We start from the raw sequence: 24,947 nt of genomic DNA, 5'->3' as shown, positions 1-24,947 counted from the left end.
AAACACCGCTGTGGTACGAAAATATCGAAAACAAAAAAAAATGGAAAAAACTTGTACCACGAAAAATGGCTAATGAGAAATAGATGTTTTAATATTCACAACGTTTCGGACTGGGACGCCCTTTCTCTGGGGCTTTTAAAATTGCAATTACAGTCAATAGTATCTGCTATCTTATGATTATGTGAGTTATACTGCAGTCAACATCACCTGTATGTGGGTCTGTTATATGAAATTGGGAAAGTATCAAGTTCTTATAATTCAACGTGTGGTTGGTCAACTATAAAAAAAAAAGATAGATTGTAAAAGATGTTTTGGCGGTTTCAGAGGGAATGAAGACTTTCAAGTGAAATGTTCTGTAGCTAGTCTTTGTATTAGTCTACTGTCGACTACATGTGTTGGGTATGTATTTGTGTTAACAGTTTCACTCTACATTTACATTTAATACTGCTTTATTCAATTCTATAGTTAGTTCAGTATTTACATCACTACAGTCTCATTTTTCTAACTCATTTAACTTACAGTAAATACAGCCATACGCTTCTCCTTTCAGCTCTCCTTTACTGATTTAATTTCTATTGTACTTTCATGAGTTTCAAATTTGCTTTATGCGCCTGTACTTGTCTGTCAGTGTAGTGTATTTTTGTTTGCACTTAACAAGAGTCTTGTCTCTTTCATTTAAATCAACAAAACAAACGCTACAATTTTCCTTCAGGAACTTAGATATTTGAAAATCTTGTTGTCATAGGGATCAAGTAACGGTGTACTCTATATTCTTGAGTCTGGAAATACCACTCTTGAACAAAGCTGGAAAAGGAAACAGTATTCTAAGAACAAAGGTCCGAAACAGCATGTGTATAAGAATGTCAGTTTAACTGGAAACTTCTGGACCGTCTAGGAGAACTTGGATTACGATCAACTTTCAAACAGTTCTTAACATTCATGATCCTGCCATTTGTGTACTAGTGTTTCCCGTTTTGAAGACTATTAGGTTAGAAAAGAACTGAAAACGTGCCAAATATGCATGATTTATTTCTCCGTTTGATAGTTCAGGCCACAGTTAGTGAATTTTTCTTATATATATATATATATTACGAGTAATGTTTTAGATATATATTTAACTTAAACTACGCTACGTTAATATCTAAAAACAAACTGCTGCACACACCCACACTGTATATACATATATAATATGAGTGTGTACATACTGTTACGTCTCTAGTGTTTGTTAATTTTCCGGTATAAATTCTTCCCGAGGAACTTCAGCGATACAAGTCCTTTCTTAAATAAAACTAGTTTATTATTTCTCGATACAACTTTATAATACACAGAATTTCCACAGTCACTTTAACTTAAACACACGATTTAATTCACAACGATTCACGCACTTTAGTTACGGTCACTACCGCTCACTTGACTTGATTATCTGTCTCCATATCTCCCTGTTTGCAATTATCTATGCCGTCACTTCCCTTCTCCGCTTTATTTTCCGGACTTATATACTAAAATAGAGGGCGCGTAGAAAAGACTAGAGTTGCCACGAACAGTCATGATTCTTCTAGAATCTCATGACGTGTTACTAGAGTCACGTGACTTCCGCTGTCGTAACAATACATACAAACAATCATAACACCTGCTTGTTTTCCAGGGGTAAGATCTATGTTAGTATAATATATATATGCACGTTTTTGAACGAAATGTACAGTAAATTTAAGTTCTCAATGTACAAAACGTCAATAAGTTTATGTTACATACATACAACACACCCACATAAACACAAAAAAATGCGATGTATTTTTGTCAACTTAATTGTTTCTTTCTCGATTTATTGTATTGTGGGTTATATTGCAAATACATTTCAAAGTTTTCCTGCGAACTTGATTTTAGATCTTATCGTGAACTTGGGTGTGGGTTTCTTTGATAACTTGGTCGTACTGAGTTTCGCTATGAACTTGATTCCGAGTTTCTGGGTTTCTTGTAAATTATGTTTTTGTATTTTTGGTAAACATGGTTCTAGTTTACACTGTTAATATTATAATGAACTTATTCTACTAGTTTGATTCTGGGTTTTTTTGGCGAACACGTCTTCCGAATCTCTGGTTTTGTTTTGCTCTTTTTTTTTAATGAAAACTGGTAGCGAACGTAAATACAGCCGAATTACAGATTTGTGAAATATTAACATCTTAATGGAAATTTATCCTCATACTGAAATACATTTTAAACACAGTTATAAAATCCGTAAGTATAAATTACACATAAAGGCTAGAAGCTCCCCCCCCCCCTTAACACACACACATCAAATATCAGTACAGGATTAAAGTCACTATTTCGGAATATATGGCGTCCCATTTACTTACAAGGTCATTCATTTTCTGGCAATTACACACTGACCGAAAAATTGATCACAATCTCTAAAAACAGTCATTAAACAATACATTAGAACTAAAACAGAGGCGTCGCTAGGAACTTAAAAGATTCGGGATTCGGCCCACAGGCGCAAGAATTTTCGGCATTTCAGTATGATATCGATCATGGTTGTTTTATTCTGTTTTTCAAGACACCAACTGGAGATTCGGGGCACTGTCAAATAGAATCGGGGCACAGGCCTTGTGTGCCATTGCCTAGCGACGCCTCTGTTTTAAATTATGATTTTTAGACTCCTTAACATATTTTATTATAAATATTTGTATTTAGACAATAGAAAAACCTTGAAACATATTTATACACAATACTGTTGTACCGAATATAGATGAATCACACTTCAAGTACATAAAAACTATTTTACTGAGAATATGCTACAATTATGTTAATATAAACGTACAAATTAGAACATTCTCAATATACAGGATTCTATCAATGTTCCAGGAAGACTGTTTTATATTCCCTTAATTAATATGCAAACATGCCGGAGGATAAGTTAGAATCCTCTTAATACATAAGTAAGAAATATTCGTCGGATTGTGACAGTTCTGTTAATACACAGACATGTCAGGCACGTAGGTTGAAATTCCCTTCAAGTATTAAAGAGGTGTGTTATGAAGACATTTTACAATCCTCTATACTCACGCTAATGCTGTAAGAACGATCTTACCTTCAGAGGATAGCCTTGCTAGCTTTTCCCTAACGTGGAGACGTGTTGAAATAATAGATTGTATAGTTCTCTTGTGGTAAAAAATGTAAGTTAACATTTCCTTAACATGCAAACCTCCTCAGGAAGAATCAGAAACCCTTTACATAGATTCACTGAGAAAAAATTAAAAATGCATCTGATACATAGAGCGTATACTGAGAAGATATGTTTCACACTTCCACTACACACACCACCCCTTTTCTTCTAGATTACTTAATCTTCACTTTTCTTGAAAAACTTTTGACACATCAATGATAGGAAACTGCCCTATTCAAACAGGATGCAAGCATCAATACACACACACACACATAGAAGTACATTGCTTAAGACAATTAAAGAATAATCGAAGTTTTCTAGATTTCATCTATGCCAAGGCATAGCTACTATTATCAAACAAGGTCAATGGCACCTGAAAATAATTTTACTGAAAACAAGTGCCAAGTGTCCAATAATGTGATCTGATGTGCAATTGCATATTATTGAAGTCTGCTTGTTTTAATGAATTTCGCGCAAAGCTATTCGAGGCCTATCTGCGCTAGCTGTCCAAAATTTAAGGTGACAGACTAGAGGGAAGGCAGCTACATAACAACACCCACCGCCAACTTTTGAGCTACTCTATAACGCCCCCACGGCTAAATTAGCAAAGATGTTCAGCAATGGGATCCGCACCCGCGACCCGCAGATTGCGAATTGAGGGCTCTAACCACCACACCATGCTAGATCTTTACTGGAATCGATGGCCACAGATGCCTATTTGGTACGTTGCAGTCAAATAAATGATCAGAAAACGTTTGTTAATAAGGCTTGTGATAATCTCAGACACTAATAGAAGTCGCACATCGATGTGACATGTTTAAAAAAATTGAATTAATGAGCAGCTGGGGCGACATGACCTTCTCCTCCATCAGAACTTTTTCCAGTTCATCAACATGGCTCGAAGGTCAATCTTGGAGCATCAAATACATGTTCAATCGGATTTTTAAAAAAATGTTCAGTTTTATTTACGAGATATCTGCATTAAATCTCATGATACAGATTTTACAAAAAATTACGGTGAAATCAGTTAAGATTAGTATAGAGGTGGTTTCTGGGAAGTATGCTGACATCATAAGCTGATAAGCCTGCTACTGAAATCGAATTCTAGCATTCGAGTGAGGTCGATAATATTAATGTGGTTAAATCATGGCGAAAGTTTTGAAATATATATTGTCAGTGTTTTTAACGATTTTTAATACGGTTTAATAATTATAAAAAAAAGTAAGTTGTTAACTGAAGTTACTAAGATAAGTTCACAATGTTGTTCAAAGTTATTTCATCCAGCATATTTTCCATTTGATTTGAGTATTTATTTTTACAGCTTAGGCCTAACTGAACACGACTCTGGTGTGGTGCATACTGCATGAAACATCATATTTTCGAAAGAAAATACAGGCAATGCCAAAAATATACAGTGTTTCAGATTTTCAATTCTCTTGTGGTTGTTTTTCTCATCTTTTTATTGCAGGCTTATAGATAAGTTCTAGTTCTAATAGTTGGGGTGATACTTATCACCATACTAGTAGTAGTAGTAGTGGAGCTAATCGGTTGACGTCACTCAAAATAACGCTTGAAATGTCCGTTATTTGAGTGTCGCATGTTAGATAGTGTATAGTTCATTTTGAGGTTAGTTTTCACTCCTCTTAGTTCATCGCGTAAACGTAGCTAACTTGGGTGAGCGAATTTATATCTGTATAAATTTATATTATATTATATATATTTATATTATATTAAGGGTGTGTTTTATTCAATTTATTTTACTTTTTAACATGTCTTACATTCAGTTATTCCTTTCGTTCGTTAGTTATGAGAAACAAAAATTTAACCATTTTAAATAAACAAAAAAATTCATTAAATAAATTTATTCCGTGTATTATGTATTGTCGTTGCCTTTTCTTTCGGCTTTTGTATTTATTTCGCCTACGGAAAACAGAACAGAAATTAACTGTTATTAATTATATTATGTTATATTATATTAATGTTTAAAAAATAAAACGGAAATAATCCACATGTGTGACAGTGAACGTCTGTATGATTGGCTTCACTACCTTGCATCACCCATGAACTAGCTATAAAGCCACTAATCAGTATGTATCCCTGGAGGTAAACGTATTAATGCACATAATGTAGGTTGTTGTAAACTTACACCTGTGAAACCTCGCCACGTAAACCATACATCTAAGTAGCGTAACGCTGCAATCCTGGTTGTTAAATAAAAGCAGTTAATTTACATACTTCATAGGTTGTAGATATATGGTGATTAAAGAAAACGTAACCAATGTATACAGGGGAATAGAAGTCACAGACACACAACTCTCATTTTATCCTGTACAATGACGGATGATTCAACCTCGTTACCCTTATAATTAGCGAGAACGATCTTCGACACATAATTATGAAATATAACTTGAACAGTGTGTGTATATCACGTGATCTAGGGGTCAGAACCGTATTAGATCCTATATAATGGCTAGAAATTGGCGACCAAGTATTTTCTGCTTTGATATACTGTGTGATTTATAAATAAATGGATGTTTATTCTTATTCTGCTTGAGTTAAAACATTTATTTCTGTAAGAATACAGCACAGAGACAAAAACACCAAGAAAAAGAGACAAAAAAGGAACTTAGTTAGAAAAACTTCGTCACAAGAATCATTTAAAGAAAAGTCTGCTTTTTTTTCGGAAATACCATCAATTCTAAGGGGGAAAAACCAGCAGCACTTACAGATTGATCCTTTTATACATATAAAGTTCATAAAAATTACGGAATAATTGTGTTGAAATATTAGGAAAAGTCTATATAACCGCTAGTTCATAATATGGGCTCAACGAAACCGACAGGTTTCAGCTTCCGAAGTGAATTAACAGTTCGGAGTAGCAACTAGATGACAGGCACACGATTAGAAAGAAGCTTCATAATGTCGGTCTTTATGTCAGACGACACGGTTTGCGTTCCTCTAACCCATCGTTACAAAATTGCTCGTCTTCAATGGTGTTAAGAAATTCTGAGAGAGAATCTTGTTTAGAGAGATTCACGATTCACACTGCAGCCAAATTCGAGACGTATATGCAGTTGAAGAGTAAAGAGACCAGATCAAACCTCAATTTCACCGAAGAAAGTCATACATATACTACGGAGGGGGCAGGGATCGGTAGTGGTGGTCACATTGATCTTTATGCGAGATGACATGGCACTATAATTGCCATAAAATAAAGGAATGCGGTTTTACAACCGTTATTGTTTCCATGCGCAGATCAAGATAACCAGTGTTTTCGTCTAATGGATGTTAACGTGCAACCTCACCGTGCCCATGGAACTTCTATAAGTTGTTTTGTGAGGTTGTTGACAATGGTTTACCCTGTCCAATAGTATTGGTGGTCTGAAAACTAGTCCATATACTGCTAACCACACTTTGTGAGATTTACAGCGACTTGTTGTGTGTAGTTGTGTGACCAGCTTCAAGCCAAACAATTATTCATAACATCATGTTTTTGTTGGAGCTATGATATGTTTCACTATTAATCTGTATCTCTTTATACACTCTGCTGTTGTTAAACTGCTAAATGAAAACAACCGTGTATATATATATATATCACTGAAATGTGCATATAAGATCACCCTACACTTGTTTTGCATAAAATTAAACTCAAGGGTGTCATTGACGTTATTCAATAATATTAGTTGTTTTTTGTTATCGAAATAATATAAAAAACTACAATTATCCCTTAAATGTTTCTAGCAGTGTATGTTACAATACTAAAATGCTAATGTACTTTAAAGGAAAGACAATACACATATTATAACGTCTCCTAAGCTCTCAATTAATTGTAGCTTTCCGTATCTGAGGTACTGATGAGCACTTCCATACCACCCCCAGTGGCACAACGGAATGTCTGCGGACTTACAACTAGAAACCGGGTTTCGATACCCATGGTGGGCAGAGTACAGATAGCCCATTGTGTGGCTTTGAGATTAACTTCAAACAATAACAACTTCTATACCATACTAATCTTTCAGCACATTATAAAAGAGAAAAACAGAAATTAAATTTTAAAAATTGAGTTTACATTTCACTTCGTAAGTTTAATATAATCATAGTAACAATATTAGCATTATCTATGAATTCGTATCCCTTGCTAAAAGAGCAAAACCTCACCTCGGATACTATGCTGACGTTTAAAGGAGCTGGCAGGACGCAGACTGGAATCTCGGCTTGCCCCTTGCCGCTTGTAGATGCTACTCCCCGGAGAGAGACTACTCCTGTCTCGGCCACTTTGTCGTGACAATGGCATCTTTGTTAACTTTGTGTTTCAACGTTTTTCACGTAAATGCTCATAACATTCATTCAACAAACAAACTGACAAACTCTGAACGTTTAGCTCACGGTACGATTCCAGAACATCCCTCTGTTCTCTTTGACCCAATTTATTTCAAAAATCTCGTTTTAATAAAACATCCGAAACGCACAAAAAAATCTCAGACTAGCACTTAAAAATTCAGGTGCGCAATAACAAAGGTTTTTTTTTCTTCGATAAAAATAGCTTCACAAATTCATATTCCGAGTTGGTCAAAATATAAAATATAATTTCTGTCCACATACACTATTTTATAGCACCAACTTCTATGTTTCCATTACAGATGTTATCTCCACCTAGTTATGTGCTTGGGCTAAGACTACAATTTAAACCAATACTAAGGAACACAAATATACAAATAATCAAAATATCAGTGTTATCCTAAAAACTGAGAAAGGTAACAAATACGGTTCAATAAACAGAAAAATTCACTGAAGAATTCGCTTTTATTCGGAATAAAAACAAGTGGTAATATAATGCAAACAAATTAATACCCCGGTAACAACATAGCTTTGCACAAATTATCAGCTATTCATCACATAAAAACATTTTCAGTGTTTTCCCTTCGCATTTCACTTAGATTTGATGACGGTATAAATTTCGTTTGTTTTGGTTTTTTTCTATAAATGTATTGCTGTTTCTCCATCTCGTGACTTGCAACATTGAGTAGCAGACAACGTGTACAAGGTTGTATACACGATATAGTGAAGCATATTAGGCTTACGGGAAAACTGCGAATTCGTTGAGCAATAACGTTTTCGCCAGTAATGTCAGGTTAGCTCCAGACAACTTCCTAACCACCTGTGGACACCGATCGCTACTCTACGAAGCACTGAAAGCACACGCCTTTCCATACATACTATACTTAACGTTTTCGGATGTGATCGTAAGACCTCCCTCCATTATAAGCCACATATCTCCTCAAATGCGGTAAAAAGAGGGTATAAAGTGAAAATAGCCACACGGTGTTCGTAACGGAAACGTATTTTTAGCTCTGTAGCTCATAGATACTAAGAAAAACAGGAGATCAGGCAAGATTACAGTATAGGTGGAGTAGATGATGCTCTTCGTACAACTACAGAAAGATTCTAACAGAAAAGTACTTCCAGTCAGAACCAAATGAATTATGCTCTCTTCCGCCAGAGGGAGCTCCTTTCCTGCACCTGCCACATCAGTCATATGTCAAATCCAGAGTAAACCATGTATGTTGTTATATATATATATATACAAAATCTCTCGATATTTCCGTATATTCCTCTATATGCTTACCATTATATAGATACATTATAAAACACTTCAACATACTGGTAGGAGAGAAAAAACAACAACTTTTGAATCCTATAGAATGAATTTTTAGAACTTAAATTTCATTCAATAACTTGAACAAAAAAAACAAATTTATAATTTTCAGTTTTATCAATTTTTAATCCTAGTAACTTTACATTTTTTCCTTATGTAAAAGAATATCATCAAACCATAATTACTATTTTCTCTTATCTTTAATGTATTTTAACAAAATTAAAGAGAGATGTTCAAGGTTAGTCGGATCACTCTAAGTGAACCTTCATTATGAAGATACAGATCGGTGAACAAAGATACAGACATTTAAAAAGATACGTGCATGAAGGTGCCCATAACATTCTGATAGAACCTACATATCACACATCAACATTCTTTAACAAGTAGACAGACAAACAGAAAGTCCATTCTACATACAAAAACTCTAAACAAAATGAAACAATTATTTAAATAGAAAGTATGAAATTACGTCACCACTCTGACAGAATCTTCATCTCTGAGGTAGTTTTTCTATATTATTACAACTTTTAAGAAGCTAATTAACACTGCAACATAGTTGAGAAGTGTATAGTTTTTTGACGTATTTTTAATAAGCGTATTGTTTACTTTCTTAATTCCCGGCATGGCCAGGTGGTTAGGGCACTTGAGTCACAATCTGAGGATCGCGGGTTCGAATCCTCGTCCCACTAAACATGCTCACCCTTTAAGCCGTGGAGGTGTTATAATGTGACGGTCAATCGCACTATTCGTTGGTAAAAAAGTATTCCAAGAGTTGGCTGATGAGGTGGTGATGACTAGTTGCCTTCCCTCTAGTCTTACACTGCTAAATTAGGGACAGCTAGCCCAGATAGCCCTCGTGTAGACTTTGCGCGAAATTCAAAAACAAACAAATACTTTCTTAATACGTCCTAATGCATACTTGTTCAGCCAAATAATGTGAAACGGGTTTTACCTTACAATTTACTCCCATGATGTGGAAAAGTGTAATCTGAAAATATATCAGCAAATGTTTAATTATTGCCTCATCGGGACATACTAAAAAGTGTATTTCGAGTAATCGGTACCTTGCTCACTATAAGGAACTTTATCTGTATTCTTTTCCTAACTGGGAATTGTGTGGCACATCACTATTTACGACTCTTACATTAATACACCTCACCAACTTAGAATTTTGAGACTTAATTAAAAACAAGAACAACAGCAAAATAAAAATGTGTTACAAGCTCATGCAGCAATAAACCACGAACGTCGATTGATAAACATAGGATGTTTATTATTTCTTTATGAAACAACCCGTATTGTTCTTAGATTTTGTTTTTTTCCAGTCAGACATTGTCCGTTAGTTGATTTCCTGAAGTATTTACTGAAAAAATCTGAATCAAATTTGTCGGAAGGCAAAACAGTCCATTATATTTAACTAATGTTAAAGCCCCATTAACGGCTAATGGTCTTCTACATTAATAGATCTCGGAAGTTAGAATATGGTGTGCACACATCACCTGAATGAAAGAGTGAAACAGATTTTTGTAAAGTATGCAGATGTCGATAATCAGATAACTTTATAAGGTCAGTCAAGATCACAAAATAAAAAGTAACAACTCTACGAGAAACTTAAATTTACCCTCACCCCTTGCATTTTTCATGGGGATTTGTTTGAGGACGCGCAGAGAAGTAACTCCAACATTTCACTTTATAAATTCTGGTTGAGTTAACCCTGCACGTGCACAAAATGAACAACGAGCTTCTGTTGATATCTAAGCACATGAACCACACTAACAACGTATTCCACGATGTTGGCTTTATTGATAAATTGAATGAAAAATCCAGCTGTTGGAGCATGATCAGTTGCCGAACGTAGCTGGAAATCTAGGAGCCATTATTTATTAAACACTTAGGTCTCAAGGCATTATGTTTTACGGTAAAAATGGAGATGGTAAATACCAGCAATGAGCTGTTGAATCCGACTTTGATACAAAAAATCGCCTTCACACACAAAAAAAGTTTTAATAGTATACATAGATTTCATGAAACTTTTCTTATATACAGTGATTTTCAAAGTTATGACAGAAAATTGTTGAGGAAGTTAGTAATAAAAGCACCTTAAACACTGAAACTGCATGGTAATACTTTCACATCGGAATATCATCCAATGAAATTAATTAACTGAACATAAGATTTAAAAAATGTTACATTATTTACCTAAGACTAATGCTCTCCAGTGGCACAGCGGTATGTCTGCGGACTTACAACACTAGAATCTAGGTTTCGATACCCGTGGTGGGCAGAGCACAGGTAGCCCATCGTGTAGCTTTGTGCTTAATTACTTACAAACAAACTTGAGACTAGATGTACTTCCATAGGGTCCCCGAAAGTGTTCTGTTTCAATAACAAATAAAACCAAAATTCAAAGTAACAAATATTTTTGTTTCTTGCTTTTGAAGTTAATGTGATGCTGTGCTGTAGACTACAGAGTGCAAATATTCTTTTTGTAATTCATGGCATGCGCACGTTTTACTGACGTCATTACAGTACAAATTGCAGCGTCAAGCGTCACTTGTGTGATGTTCTTTTTTGTTTCTATTGACTGACTGACAGACAACACACTACTATGGTGCAATTGGTGACCACCTCCAGGCGGCCTTTGGTCCCCTTTCGAGTAGTAAAATATTAAAAATACAAAAAAAAACAGTAATGATAATTTTTATTTTACTTCCTATAACCTTCTTGTACGGAGATTGCGAAGCTATCTACGTCTTTAATTCTTTCTTGTAAGACAAGTACCAGTAAACCATACATAACCAACAGGATCCTACATTGTAGCATTTATCCCAAACATAAGCTTTTCATCTGTAGTATACAGCTCATAAACTGGCTTTTGATAATATATAATATTCTAATACTATGCAATAACGGTCAGTTATTTTTTTTATGATTAAAATTATTGGATTTTGAACTGGTATAGGTGTATTTACTCGAGTGGTGACTTTTGGTAGCACAAATCAAAAGCATATGAAGAGAATAGCTATTTGTTGTGCAAAAACACCTGGGGAAATGATAGCAATGGGCGTGTCACAATAAGTCTTATTGGTCGGTCGACAGGTTACATGCTTCACCAAGTGTTCGACAGATAAAAAGACTGTGCATGAGCTGAAATAAGTTGAGGACATCATAACTACCTGTAGATAGATTTTTTATTTTGTGAAACTCAAACCTACGTAATGGGTTAATAATGTTGTACCAATCGCTATGATCTAACCACAACTTAAAGCGTTATACGTTCTTAAGGTTACATTTTAGAAACAGGGGGGGCGATATCAAATCGTAAACAAAATCTATTTTTTAACAAAAAAGTATAGAATTCACTCAAATTGTTCCTTGTAGGCTTTGAGTCATCTTCTAAAGCTATTGATCAAAAAGAATAGTACATTAAAACTTTATAATGTACATGTTTTCCCATACACATTTTGATTGCTCCGTAGCCACTATTTTCAGGAACCCATTTGATTCCTGTTTCTATAGAGGATTGTGTATTAATAATAAAACGATTTTGGAGCCCTCATCACGTCGATACAGCCTATGTCATCAGGCCTGGTCATGCTATATCGTGACAATAGTTCTGCAGCGTAAGTTCTCTTGCAAAAAAAAAAAGACTTTAGTCTTAAGACTGTCATGTTCAAAGCCCACCTGTCTTCCCTACAGCTTTCCATAATCTATCTACTATATGAAAATCAGGATTCCTAACACCCGTTTCACCAGTCAAAAGTCCACAGTCACTGCGTCTGGCGACTTGATTAGTATGTCTTCGTACGGAATAACATGAATACCAGATTCATTGTTCAGCTGCTTAAGGTATGTGATGGTTGAGTGGGAGGTATGACTAGAGGCGTTGTTTTTGTGAAACCATACTACGTTGGCTTCATTTCCAGATGGAAATTATTCTTAATTATGTTGAGTACTGTGGACGACTTTTGCCACTGACCTTTGTGTTCATAAATTCTTACCTGTTACATGACACCAAACTTTGCTTATCGTGGATGGGGTACAACGTGATGCTGATCTCTTTCTGGATGATCCCAGTTCCCCAATTTGATCCACACTATTTTGTTTTCCAATGGAATTAGTTATAAGGGATATCTCAGTCTAGTAAATCCTAATTCCTCAATCTGAAGACATCTTTATGATCTGAGTGTATGAATATTTTCCGTCTGAAAGGGCTCTTACATACTCTTCCCAAAAGCGACAGGCTTTCGATGGGGAATTTGTATTCGAATACACTCGAATACAGCTTTGGGAGTATTCGTACTTGTATTCGAATATATTGGTAGGGAAAATTAAAGTATCCATATTCAGTGAATGATTTAGTGAATACTTAATATTGTAAGAGTAAATGTCAACTTTTGTACTCGTCCAATTTCTAGACTGTCATTATTACATCCACAGCACGTTAAATCAGGTCAGTACTCTCCAATCACCTTAAAAGTTATTGTATTACATGGCTATTAATCCAATCAAGTCACTTTAGAGAATTTGAAATGGCTAATAAACTGGTTTCAATGGTACATGAACAGTTTATACCTCCTACTGATAGATCTGGTCACATCAAGGCAAAGTGTAAATATTGTGAGCGAACTATTTCTACTTCAGGAAAAACCACTTCTAGCCTGCTGACACATCTGAAGGTAAGCATTTTTATCATTTTTGTTAATATGAACTATATGCCATGTAACATATACAATGTAATATAGGTAAACTAAATTTCTCATGCGTGTAAAACTGTATTTTTAATTATTTTCATTTATTTAGTTGTATATGTTTTTATTTTTTATTATAAGCTATATTCCATATTATATAAATGAGATATGCTTTTGTATTTCTAGCACAATCATGAGGCAGAGCTACAGAAGTCTACATCTGGCTCTGGTACTTCTGCCCAGGTGCAGCAGCTTATAATAGCAGCGTATTGTACAGAATCAACTAAATATAAGTCTACACACCCTTGTCATAAGCACATCACTAATAAACTTGTCAATTCTATTTCCAGTACACTGCAACTCAGTGGTGGAGTCAAAACATTTTCAAAATATAATGGTAGCCATGAATTCTAGGTATATTCTTCCCAGTAGCAAGAATATGTCCACAACGTTGATCAAGAGCAGGTTTGATGAAGTCCAACAAAAAGCCATCTCTCTACTGCACCTTGTACCCAACATCAATTTCACTGTGGATATCTGGAGTAGCAGACAAATGCGCAACTTTCTTGGGGTCACTGGTCATTTTATACTTGACTGGAAAATTTAAATAGTCATGCTGGCATGTCTGAGTTTCAAGGAGCGTCACACCTCTGATAACGTTGCAGCTCAATATGATGAAATAATAAATATCTTTAACATCAACAACATGGTGTCATATGTGACCTCTAATAACGCATCCAACATGATCAAGGCTTTCTGATTGCCTGGACTTGAACCACAAACACTACCTAGTGTGAGATGGCAATAGCTCATCTACAGATAGTGACTCAGAAGATGAACTTTTTGATGAATCTAAATCAGCAGACAATTTATCCGAATTTCTTCCTGAACATTACCCCTGCTTTTCCCACACGCTACAACTTGTAGTCAGGGATGGCATGAAAGAGACTGGACCACTGGTAAAAGTAATTTCCAAAGCATCGGCCATCGTGTCCTACATTCGAAAATCAACGCAAGCAACTGATCTACTTCAGTCGATAATACCAACACGGTGGAACTCAGAAATTAAAATGATTAAGTCTCCATTGAAAATTCTCCACGAGAAGTTAGATTATCTAGATACTGGTACATTGAAACTTACTTTTCATGATTGAACTGTGCTTGCAGATTTGGTGACAATATTGACGCCTTTTGAAGAGGTAACAGATTTCACCTAGGGTCATAACATTTTTACCTGCAGTTATGTGGTGCCATGTGTTTATGGACTGGTGACTGAGATTGGCAGTATACAGTTCAGATATAATTTCAATCTTGTCTCTGCACTGAAGAAATCTGATTGACTCAGTATGAGCAACGAAGTGTTTTCTGCTTGACTGCAGCATTGGATCCCAGATTTAAAGTTGACTGGTGTTTCACTAGACCTATGATCTATGAATCCAATCGTCGAATTCTGCAGCAAGAAGGCAAGAAAGTTTCCTCAACAAATTATTCCACAACCTGGAACCAAAAGAGTTCTGTTAATTCCCCCCTCCCCTCGCAAAAGAAATAAGCTATTTAATTTCTTTGCTGAAACTAGTCACCTCATCTACCGAGGACACAGATATCAACACCTACCTCGATGGTCCTTGCATTCATGAAGAAAGCAAACATCTAGGTTATTAGAAAATCCATGAAAAAGACTTTCCTACCCTATCTCTATTAGCCAAACGCTACCCGAGTGTTCCAGCATCTTCTGCCCCTGTTGAGCGTTTGTTTAGCATCGGATGCAAAACCTTCAGGCCTGTTCGCTGCCGCCTCACTGACAAGACATTTGAGAGATTGATATCCATAAAGAACAGTGGACAGTTATAATATCTATAATTCTCCTTTAAAAATATATTTTTTGTTCTGAAACTTTATTATTGCATTTTGAAAAATAAAAGTATTGAAATGTTATTATTTGTTCAAATTTTGATTGTTGCAGTTTCTAAAAAGTTTGCTTCATAAAATAAATGTATTGAAATCTTATCGTCTGCTGTTTTATCATTATTGCATATTACCTGACAAAGCATTCAAGAATACATTCCTATGTATTCGTATTCTAATACTCAGCATTTTCCTGTATTCGTGTTCGTATTTATAAAAATATGAAGTATTCGTATTCGATTCCTGATCTCCAGTATTCGACCCATTCCTGCATCACACTACTTATGAGACAACAAACAATGTGTCGAAAAACAAAAGTACGCCGTTTAGTTGGAACTATACATTTTTAATAGTTTGATTATCATATTCTTAAGTTACAAACTATATCTTTCCAATACCCTGAATTTATTTGTCAGAATAAGTATTATGTTTGTTCGTCCCAGAAGTAATCAAACCCGATGGAGTGAACCCGCGCGACTCTTAATACGTATTCGTCGCACACCTGATTGTCCAATAAGTGCTGTCTTGTTTAAAAGCTTATTTATATTATGCATTGTAACACCGATACGTTATTAAATTATTTATTTTTTCACCCTTTGTTAACAGTCGAAACTGACGAATATGGGTTAGCTCATGTCATACATCATGTATATATATATTATTACTACCATCATTGTGAACTTAACAGATTATTTTTCTTCAAGAAACGAGCCAAAAATAACCAACACGGGGCTCTTTCGTTCATTGACGTTCTTCATCTGTTACTTGACAGTCCCTACAACGGATTTCTCCACCCGAAATCCCAACCTCCCGCAATGAATATTAGAGTCTAACTTAGGCGTGGTACCATTCTAGTCTTACGTCTTCTCTAAATAGTGTCTTTCCTAGGGCTTTGTGTTTCATCATCTTTTGTGCACATGAACAAATATTTCGCAAGGAACTAGCACAGTTTGCGTCACTTACCAAACACGTGCTATCGTACTCATACAACACACGTGGTTTCGACGATGAGTCTGAACTTTTTATTCCGTTTTTATAACTAATGTGTACTGGATCTTAAAATCGTAAACTTTTAACACCCAGAGATAAATTACTCATCGATTCTGTGTCTTGAACGATGCCTAGGATTTTTTTCACCAATCTACTTAAATATTATCAAATGGGCATTTCTCTTTTTGTTTTTTTCAAAATCGAATAATTGTATACGCGATACACATTGAAATCGCTAACTTGTTCTTCTTTTTTATGTGCAACTGAAAAATGTGTGTCAGAAAATAGACAAAGTCATGTACAACTGTTTTTACATAGAGAATATCTGAACATACAGAGATGTTTACAAAAAAATTTTTCATCGCCACAACGTTCCTCCTTCTCTAAGCTATTACTCTGATGCATGATGTACCATAAGACCAAAAACAAATATAATGTTACAACGTGTTCTATCGTTTGGTGGGTTATTTTAGATTAGTTGGTGAAAATAATATCATATGCAGTCAAAGCAACGTATTTTATTTTTTCTATAACGTTTCTAGAGACTACGTTCACCTGTACTTTGAAGGTCTGAGTTCACAAAAAACATTAAAACAGAAATTCTGAGACTAATGGACTTAGGCCAACTTACAATTAACTTATTCAAAGTTTCCTTGCTAGCCAATCAATTAACTAAACAGATATGATAACTCTCACTTCTAACACTGAATAACTTTTCTTACACTGAAGTAACTGATTGGCAAGCCACGGAATACTTCACTGATTATCGTATATGTAATCATACTCCCATTTAAGATATTTGACAAAGCTTCTCGATCACTACATCATAATGAACTTTCTAGATATTACATCATTTTAATTAACAGCTCCCTCTAACAAACATCTAAATTAAAAATTGAAAATATAGCTTACAACACTGCTTCCTTCCTGGATTATGAAGTACCTTCAACTATCCTAACACACAAATAAAAGTGTACACTAAATTGTCCATTCATCAAGTCTTTTTGTTGATTTTCTATTTCGAGGGATATGGTATAAAGATAGGATGGCCTCTCTTTCCTTGTCGTCACTTGCTGTCCTGTCACAGGTAAGTGGTTAAGCGAATCCACTGATGGCTCTATCCTTGGTGATCTTCTGGGAGTGGTCTCGACAGGAACCCTAGGTTCTTTTGCAAGTTGAATTTTCGGTGGTAAGTTCTTCTATTGAACTACCTAGTTGGTCATTCCCTCACTGGCTTATTCCCAAAGACGATTATGATGGTTTACCTTGGGCTTGGACTGCCTGTCTTTCTAGATTCTGTAAACGACATCATTCTTTTCAGTAGAATGTATGGTCCTTTCCAACACCTACTTAACTTTGGAGTCCGTCCTTTCTTGCTGAGAGGATTGTACATCTATAGTATATCGTCTTGATTGCATCCAATTTATCAACATTAACGTCATAGTGACTTTTCATTTTATTACAAGCTAATTTAAGTATTTCCTGGGTAATACAATATTCTTTATTCTTCACATGCTTGAGAGTTCTTTCAACCATCCATCTCTCAAGATATGCCAGAGGGTTTGGTTCCACAACATTCTAGTCACTAGATATAGATTTCTAATAACTTCTGATATGAGTATTTCACTTCTTCACGGCACAATGACCAATCTTCCTGTTGTCACTGAAAGCTAAGTTTAACCTCTGATGTAGTAATTGCTATGGGGTATACAAGGATTTCCTGGTCATAGACAGTTAAGGTATTTGAATCTAGCCCCTCGCATTTATACCTCACACGAAGTCAGTTCCCAATATGCACTCCTCCTTGATGTCATTTACTCACACATAAAGAGGTATAGAAAACGTTCTTACAGTAAGGACAACTTCCAACTTTCCTTTTCCTGTAACATTATGTCCATCTGCTATTCAAATCAACCCTCTTCTTTCTTCATCTCTGGTGGCAATTTCCCACCTTTCATTACCATATCGGGTTGAACAATTGTAACCATAAAACTGGTATCAACCAATACACTGCAAGATTTTTCATCAATAAACCCATGGACTTGTGGACGGCTTTTTCTCAGATGATGAACTTCTTATCTAATTTGGAGCATATGGAATATTCCCAGTTAAATTTCGCCCCATATATCCAATTCATTTCTGTTTTCTTGACGTATTGTTAAAACTCGCTGTTGTTATCCAACTAATTTCTGTTTTCTTGATGTATGGTTAACTCGTTGTTGTTCCTTTGATGTGGTTTGGCTTTGTCTCTTTGGCTGAATTACAGGCATTGAACCCTTACAGTCTCTCTCGGCTGTAATGGCTATGTTTTTCACAATTATAACAGTTCCCTCTTTTTGTTATCCTTTGGGAGGAGTATTCATTTCATGGTTTTTGTTAAATAACTTTGCACATGTGGCTTATATTTACATCAAATGAGACTCCTAATGGTAGGTTGTAAAGATCTATCAGTGTACCGAATTTGAAAAAAATTATTAAAAGTATATTTTTGTATTAAATAAAGTTTTCGTACTTTTGGTGTGAAGAAAAGAAAAAGGAAGAAACTCAATCAAAATTGGATATGTTATATGTCAGGTATTTCGAGATTACCTTGAAATTTGGTATGTGAAGTAAGAGTCCAATAGAGCACATCCACTGAAAATATGTGATAGTTTGAATTACCACAGTCCGAGCTACGAAAGGTGGAAAATCGCCAAACTACCACTCCTGTTAATAACACACTGTGTGTCCTACGGGTTGTTTTTTGTTGTTGTTTTTTTTTTTGCCGCCTTTTGCAAGCCTTTCCAAGTTTTTTGCAAGTTCGACTAAGGTTTTTCTTTTCTCCATACTATATTCCGGAACTTTGCTCTGGATACTTCCTTCTGATGTGTCACTCCACATCTGTTGGATGAGACACCTACCAATACTTGATAGTTGTTTCGGCTCTCAGCTGGAAGGTTACTTAAAATGGTTAGGGTTGGTCCGTTTAAATGGACAGCAAGATGAATAGCTTGTTGTTCAGTATTCCACCATTTAATTGCGGAAATTATTTCTAACTGAGCTGGATATTTATCTCATGGTTCTTTTCCACTATAGTTCGTTGGTTTCTTGATTGGGCGATGTTAGTGAACTGGACAGCTAAACTGTGGAATTGGATTTGGTAATGACAAGGCTGGAGAAGTCCAGGAAGGTCCTGCAGTAACAAATAACACAGCAGTGAAATTAAGCCTACAAGTGGCATTGGCTGTAACAAATCAGTGAACAAATAAATTAATTCGTTAGTGTCACGTGGGTTGGACTTCGCATTTTCACCAAATAAATATAAAAATCCGCATAAAGATAGAACGCCGTACAACAGTATTTTAAAACTGTTTACTTCAGTACCCTTTAAGGCTAGTATAAAAGCTTTAGTATATATATTGTATTCTGTTTAAGCTACAAGCTAAAGACTATGTTTCATACTTTTAAAATGCTTACTGAAATAAATTTTATATTTTACATTATCAGCCTACTCATTTTCGTGTGAGAAGCTTTAAATTATACATACATACACACAATTGTTACGTTGGATAACGAAAGAAACAAAATGTGATCTTAATTTCCAATACATAAGAGTTAAAAGTTCTAGCGCAAAATGGCGCTTAGATTTTTGATATTCTTAGCTAGTGATACGATTTTATTTACTAACTCAGATGATATGACATTCAAGTATTCATTATGGTATAACTATATTACAATCAAACAACCGCTTGAGGACAATACATTTTACTCGTATTCAGGACAAGATTTTTCTCAATAAAAAAAAGTACCCTGGAAGATAAGTAAATTGGGCATTTTGGATGTTCTAAGGACGTATATCAGACTTTCGTCTACTGAACTGAGCAAACGTACGTGTTTATGTTCATATGTACTTTGTTTAGAAACATTCATTTCTAAGTTAATTAAAATTGATTTGAAGATGGGTAAACTTATTAACATTACCTTCTCAGCAAAGCAAACTACCTACACAGATAACTAAAAATTAACTCTCTAATGAATGTAACTAATTTAATATACCGTTTTTACTTATAATGGAATGAATGCATTGAACCATCTGTTGCGTACCCTCGCTGTAAGCGATATTTTCGATCGGGTAGGATTCGAACATGCAGTTGGATATAGTTGGCTAAGACACCTGCCCGGCTAGAATAATTGTGGGTTATAATCCTACCTAAGTTCTGTTATGATTTCTTCAGAATATTCTAACTTCACAAGACAGTATGCTATCCTTAAGGTTTCTATCCATTTCTTGTGTTACCAAACAATTTGTTGAAAAATGTTCACAAAAAACAGGTATTTTCGGTTTTCAACGTAACATTAAAAATATATACAAATTATATTTAGTTTATCACCTTAATATTATACAGTATATTAATTCAGAAACATTTTACTTAAAGAACTGTCCCCCGATGGAATAGAGGTAAGTTTACGGATTTACAACGCTAAAATACTGGGTTCGATTCCCCGCAAAACAAACAAAGGAACTTGGAGATCTTACACTTAATCTAAGGGGTACTACTTGTATTTAATCGTTGTAGTAAATATTTTAATAGCATTTTTAGACAAGGTCATCCAAAACTATTGCCCCCCCCCCCCCCCAGTGGCACAGCGGCATGTCTGCGGACTTGCAACGCTAGAAACCGCTCTGAAATTGTCTCACCTGCCTTCCCAATCAAAATAAAGCAAATTAGGTATAGCCAAAACTGGCGAACTCTCTATAAAATATCCATGATAAGCCAGTCCAGTCACTTCTGGGTCTCTTACCTACTAAGCAAAGGAAATAAGATCTAGCCATAATTTTTATACTATTTATACTAATTTTCTGACCCTTAACCATCATGCGGTTATTCGTTTCATCTATAAAGCAGCATTTTGTGATCTTGGCATAAAAACAATTTTTTGACCATGGTAAATAGTCTTTAGAAGATTTCCATGGCCGACCTATAAACAAGTTTTGTTTCGGCTTTGATGCAGTATTTTCAAATAAACGCTTCAGAACAAAAAATTATCGACACTTGTACCCATATATACATATATCTGAGTAAATGGTGAAATAACAGTACAAAGACAGACGAAAAATAACGTGTATTTACACAAAGATCAAAGTATAAGGTAAAATTGGTATTTTACAATCTATACGTGTATGTAGGAACTGTGCTTAAACAATAACATACATAATCTTCATGCAATAATAATTTAAACAATGAAGTATACATTTGTGTTATTGTATAAAGGTAAACTACAAACAGCAAAAAAAAATCATATATATATATTTCTACATGCTACGATTAACACTACTTTGATGCTTAGATTGTGTATCCAACTTCGAAAAAAAAGTCAACTAGAAGAACCAAAATAAAATGCTCAGAAATTCGTTTTCTTACATATCTTGTTAAAAATATCAAAATTAATGGCATGTTTGTTAACCTTAAGACTAATGACATGTAAAAAAGTGGCTTCATGTCCTTTTCAACATTATTAACTTTACGACTAATGACACGTGAAAATTGGTTTCATGACTTTTTGAACAATATTAACTTTACGACTAATGACACGTGAAAGTTGGTTTCGTGGCCTTTTAAGCAATATTAACCATACGACTAATGACACGTGAAAGTTGGCTTCATGGCCTTTTAAGCAATATTAACCATATGACTAATGAGACGTGAAAGTTGGTTAAATAGCCTTTTGAACAATATTAACTTTACGACTAATGACACGTGAAAGTTGGTTTCATGGTCTTTTGAACATTATTAATCATACGACTAATAGCACGTGAAAGTTGGCTTCATGGCCTTTTGAACAATATTAGCCATACGACTAATGACGCGTGAAAGTTAGCTTCATGGCCTTTGAACAATATTAACCATACGACTAATGAGACGTGAAAGTTGGTTAAATAGCCTTTTGAACAATATTAACTTTACGACTAATGACACGTGAAAGTTGGTTTCATGGTCTTTTGAACATTATTAATCATACGACTAATGACACGTGAAAGTTGGTTTCATGGCCTTTTGAACAATATTAGCCATTCATGCTTAACTTCAAACAAGTCTGGTCAGGTGGTTAGGGCACTCGACCCGGAATCTGCGGGTCGCGGGTTCCAATCCCCGTCCCACCAAACATGCTCGCCCTTTAAGCCGTGGAGATGTTATAATGTGACGGTCAATCGCACTATTTGTTGGTAAAAAAGTATTCCAAGAGTTGGCGGTGGATGGTAATGACTAGCTGCCTTCCCTCTAGTCTTACACTGCTAAATTAGGGATGGCTAGGGCAGATAGCCCTCGTGTAGCTTTGCGCGAAATTCATAACAAGCAAACAAACAATCAAACAAGTCAAATCTAACTACACAATACCTTTTAATAGTTAGTCCTGTAAGTTGTTTGTTTGAAGTATTGTGAAAGTACACAATAATTATCTCATGAAAAAGTATGCATCGATTGTGTATATTGACTTTCTAAGGATACCCTAAGAGGTTAATTGGAGCGTAAACTTCATAAGCCATGAAACCAACTTTCACGTGTCATTTGTCGTAAGGTTGATAATGTTCAAAAGGCTATGAAGCCAACTTTCACGTTTCATTAGTCGTAAAGCTACATAATGGGCTATCTGTGCTCTGCCCACCACGGGTATCGAAACCCAGATTCTAGCGTTTTAAGTCTGCAGGCATACCGCTGTGCCACTGGGGGACTCTCATGTCGTCAGACTGCAATTAATAACCGATTTCTGAACTTGAACTCCTGAAGCATTCGGAGACTGTACACTAGAAATTATAAGCACTACCAGTTTAATCATCAGAGTAGAAATACGAGGGCTTAGCCCCTCCAATAATTTTTTGGAGTGGCCAGTATACATATTTGCCTTTCCCCCCAATATAAAAAAAAAAGTGTCAATCGTGTGGCGTCTCTGTAATTACGTATTTGCCGGTGTATAACTTGTAAGACGATCCCATGTATAAATTAGACGACCCTGGATTTTTTGAGCAAATTAAGTGTATTTCTTTGAGGTTCGGTGTATAGGACGATCTTTATTGTCAAGCACCTCTGGGATGTTATTTTTGTAAAGAAATTCTTAGAAGTTATTTTTAAACTGTGCTTACCTGCGCTCTGGGGTAATCAATACAACCACAATTGTTTTTGTTTTTTAGGCTCTTCAAATGCTACAGACAGCTCAATGTAGCATAATTTAAGTCACAAACATGTAATAAACAACTTTACGAAGTTTTCATCACAAAAAAATACTAAACCTTAAGGTATAGTGATCTACTATAAAAACATGTTTACAAAATCATTGAACGTTACAGAAACTAACTTTTTTATATATAATATTAGCAGTATTTATTATGACGGATGAGATAAATTAATTTCAAAGAAAAAAATTCTTGATTAATTATAAGTAGTATGTGAGGTAAATAACTTCTAGTTATGAAGAATCGAGACAAATAATACGATTACAAATATGTTATTGTAACCCACTAGATGGCACGATGTCAACGCACTTACTCAAAAAAAAAAGCAAATAAAAGTATAAGGAACAACGTAGTTTTAGTTACACATGGTATTAACCGGGGAGTTCTTACTGGAACTGTATCTTTGAAACTGTGTATAAGACGAAGGGTAAAATCAGGCATTGTTTTAAGAGTAAAAAGTATCGTCTTGTACACCGGCAAATAGGGAAATTTCTCTTATGTACGGGGAGGTTTTGCCGCTAACCGGACGTCAGTCTGTACGGATGTGGTCTGCAAGCATAGCATCTATTTTCTACCATCTTATTTTGATCTAGAAATGCTCAAAAACTTTCATTTATTCTGGATCTATGTATTTTCTAGCATAACCACGTGGTCCAGGAAACCGTTAACTTCGTTCAAGCTGCCTTTGTTCCTTTGTTGTTCTTTAGACTCTCAAGTTGATACTTGTTTAGCCCGCGTAATATTTTTTTCTGTGACGCTGCACCTTGTGTACGAAGATAAGAAACAGCAGTGTCCTTCGCAAGTCCCGTAACAGGCAACGGACCAGTGTTCTAATGCAAGTACGCACACTGTGTTTGTACTTTGTGTTACACACTGTGTCTCGTCTGTTTATTACTCAGCTTGAACTCATTTTGTAGTTAAATTTAGGTTTACTTCGTAGTTTATCCTGCCTATCTTCCCAGTACAAAGCGAACCAACCTAACATTTTTCAGAAATCACTTTAACGTGAAAATACATTAGTATCTTGTAGCAGGTGGTGCATATACTGTAGTTAAACATTTTCCTACTCTGCTGTATTGTTGTACTGTAGTTAAACATTTTCCTACTCTGCTGTATTGTTGTACTGTAGTTAAACATTTTCCTACTCTGCTGTATTGTTGTACTGTAGTTAAACATTTTCCTACTCTGCTGTATTGTTGTACTGTAGTTAAACATTTTCCTACTCTGCTGTATTGTTGTACTGTAGTTAAACATTTTCCTACTCTGCTGTATTGTTACCCGAATTAAATTTATTTGTTATGTTTTATCTACAAAATTATAGTGACCATCAAA

General features: G+C 35.2%; 1 protein-coding gene across 2 annotated transcripts in view; it reads right to left on the bottom strand.

The window, feature by feature from the left end:
- LOC106470308 (protein SSUH2 homolog) overlaps positions 1-24,947 on the bottom strand; it is a 100,472-nt gene that overhangs the window by 71,527 nt on the left and 3,998 nt on the right. Inside the window, exon 1 of one of the 2 annotated variants that reach the window (XM_013930853.2) lies at positions 7,322-8,592. The exons of the other annotated variant lie outside the window; for it this stretch is intronic. Within the exon in view, the coding sequence (XP_013786307.1) occupies positions 7,322-7,457 (136 nt within the window). The 5' untranslated portion in view covers positions 7,458-8,592. Of the gene's footprint in view, positions 1-7,321; positions 8,593-24,947 lie in introns of those variants that run through there. 2 annotated transcript variants of the gene reach the window in all.

The sequence above is a fragment of the Limulus polyphemus genome, unplaced genomic scaffold (assembly GCF_000517525.1).
Source record: "Limulus polyphemus unplaced genomic scaffold, Limulus_polyphemus-2.1.2 Scaffold3934, whole genome shotgun sequence".
NCBI classification, from domain to species: domain Eukaryota; kingdom Metazoa; phylum Arthropoda; class Merostomata; order Xiphosura; family Limulidae; genus Limulus; species Limulus polyphemus.
This window is presented reverse-complemented; position numbering and strand designations above follow the sequence as displayed.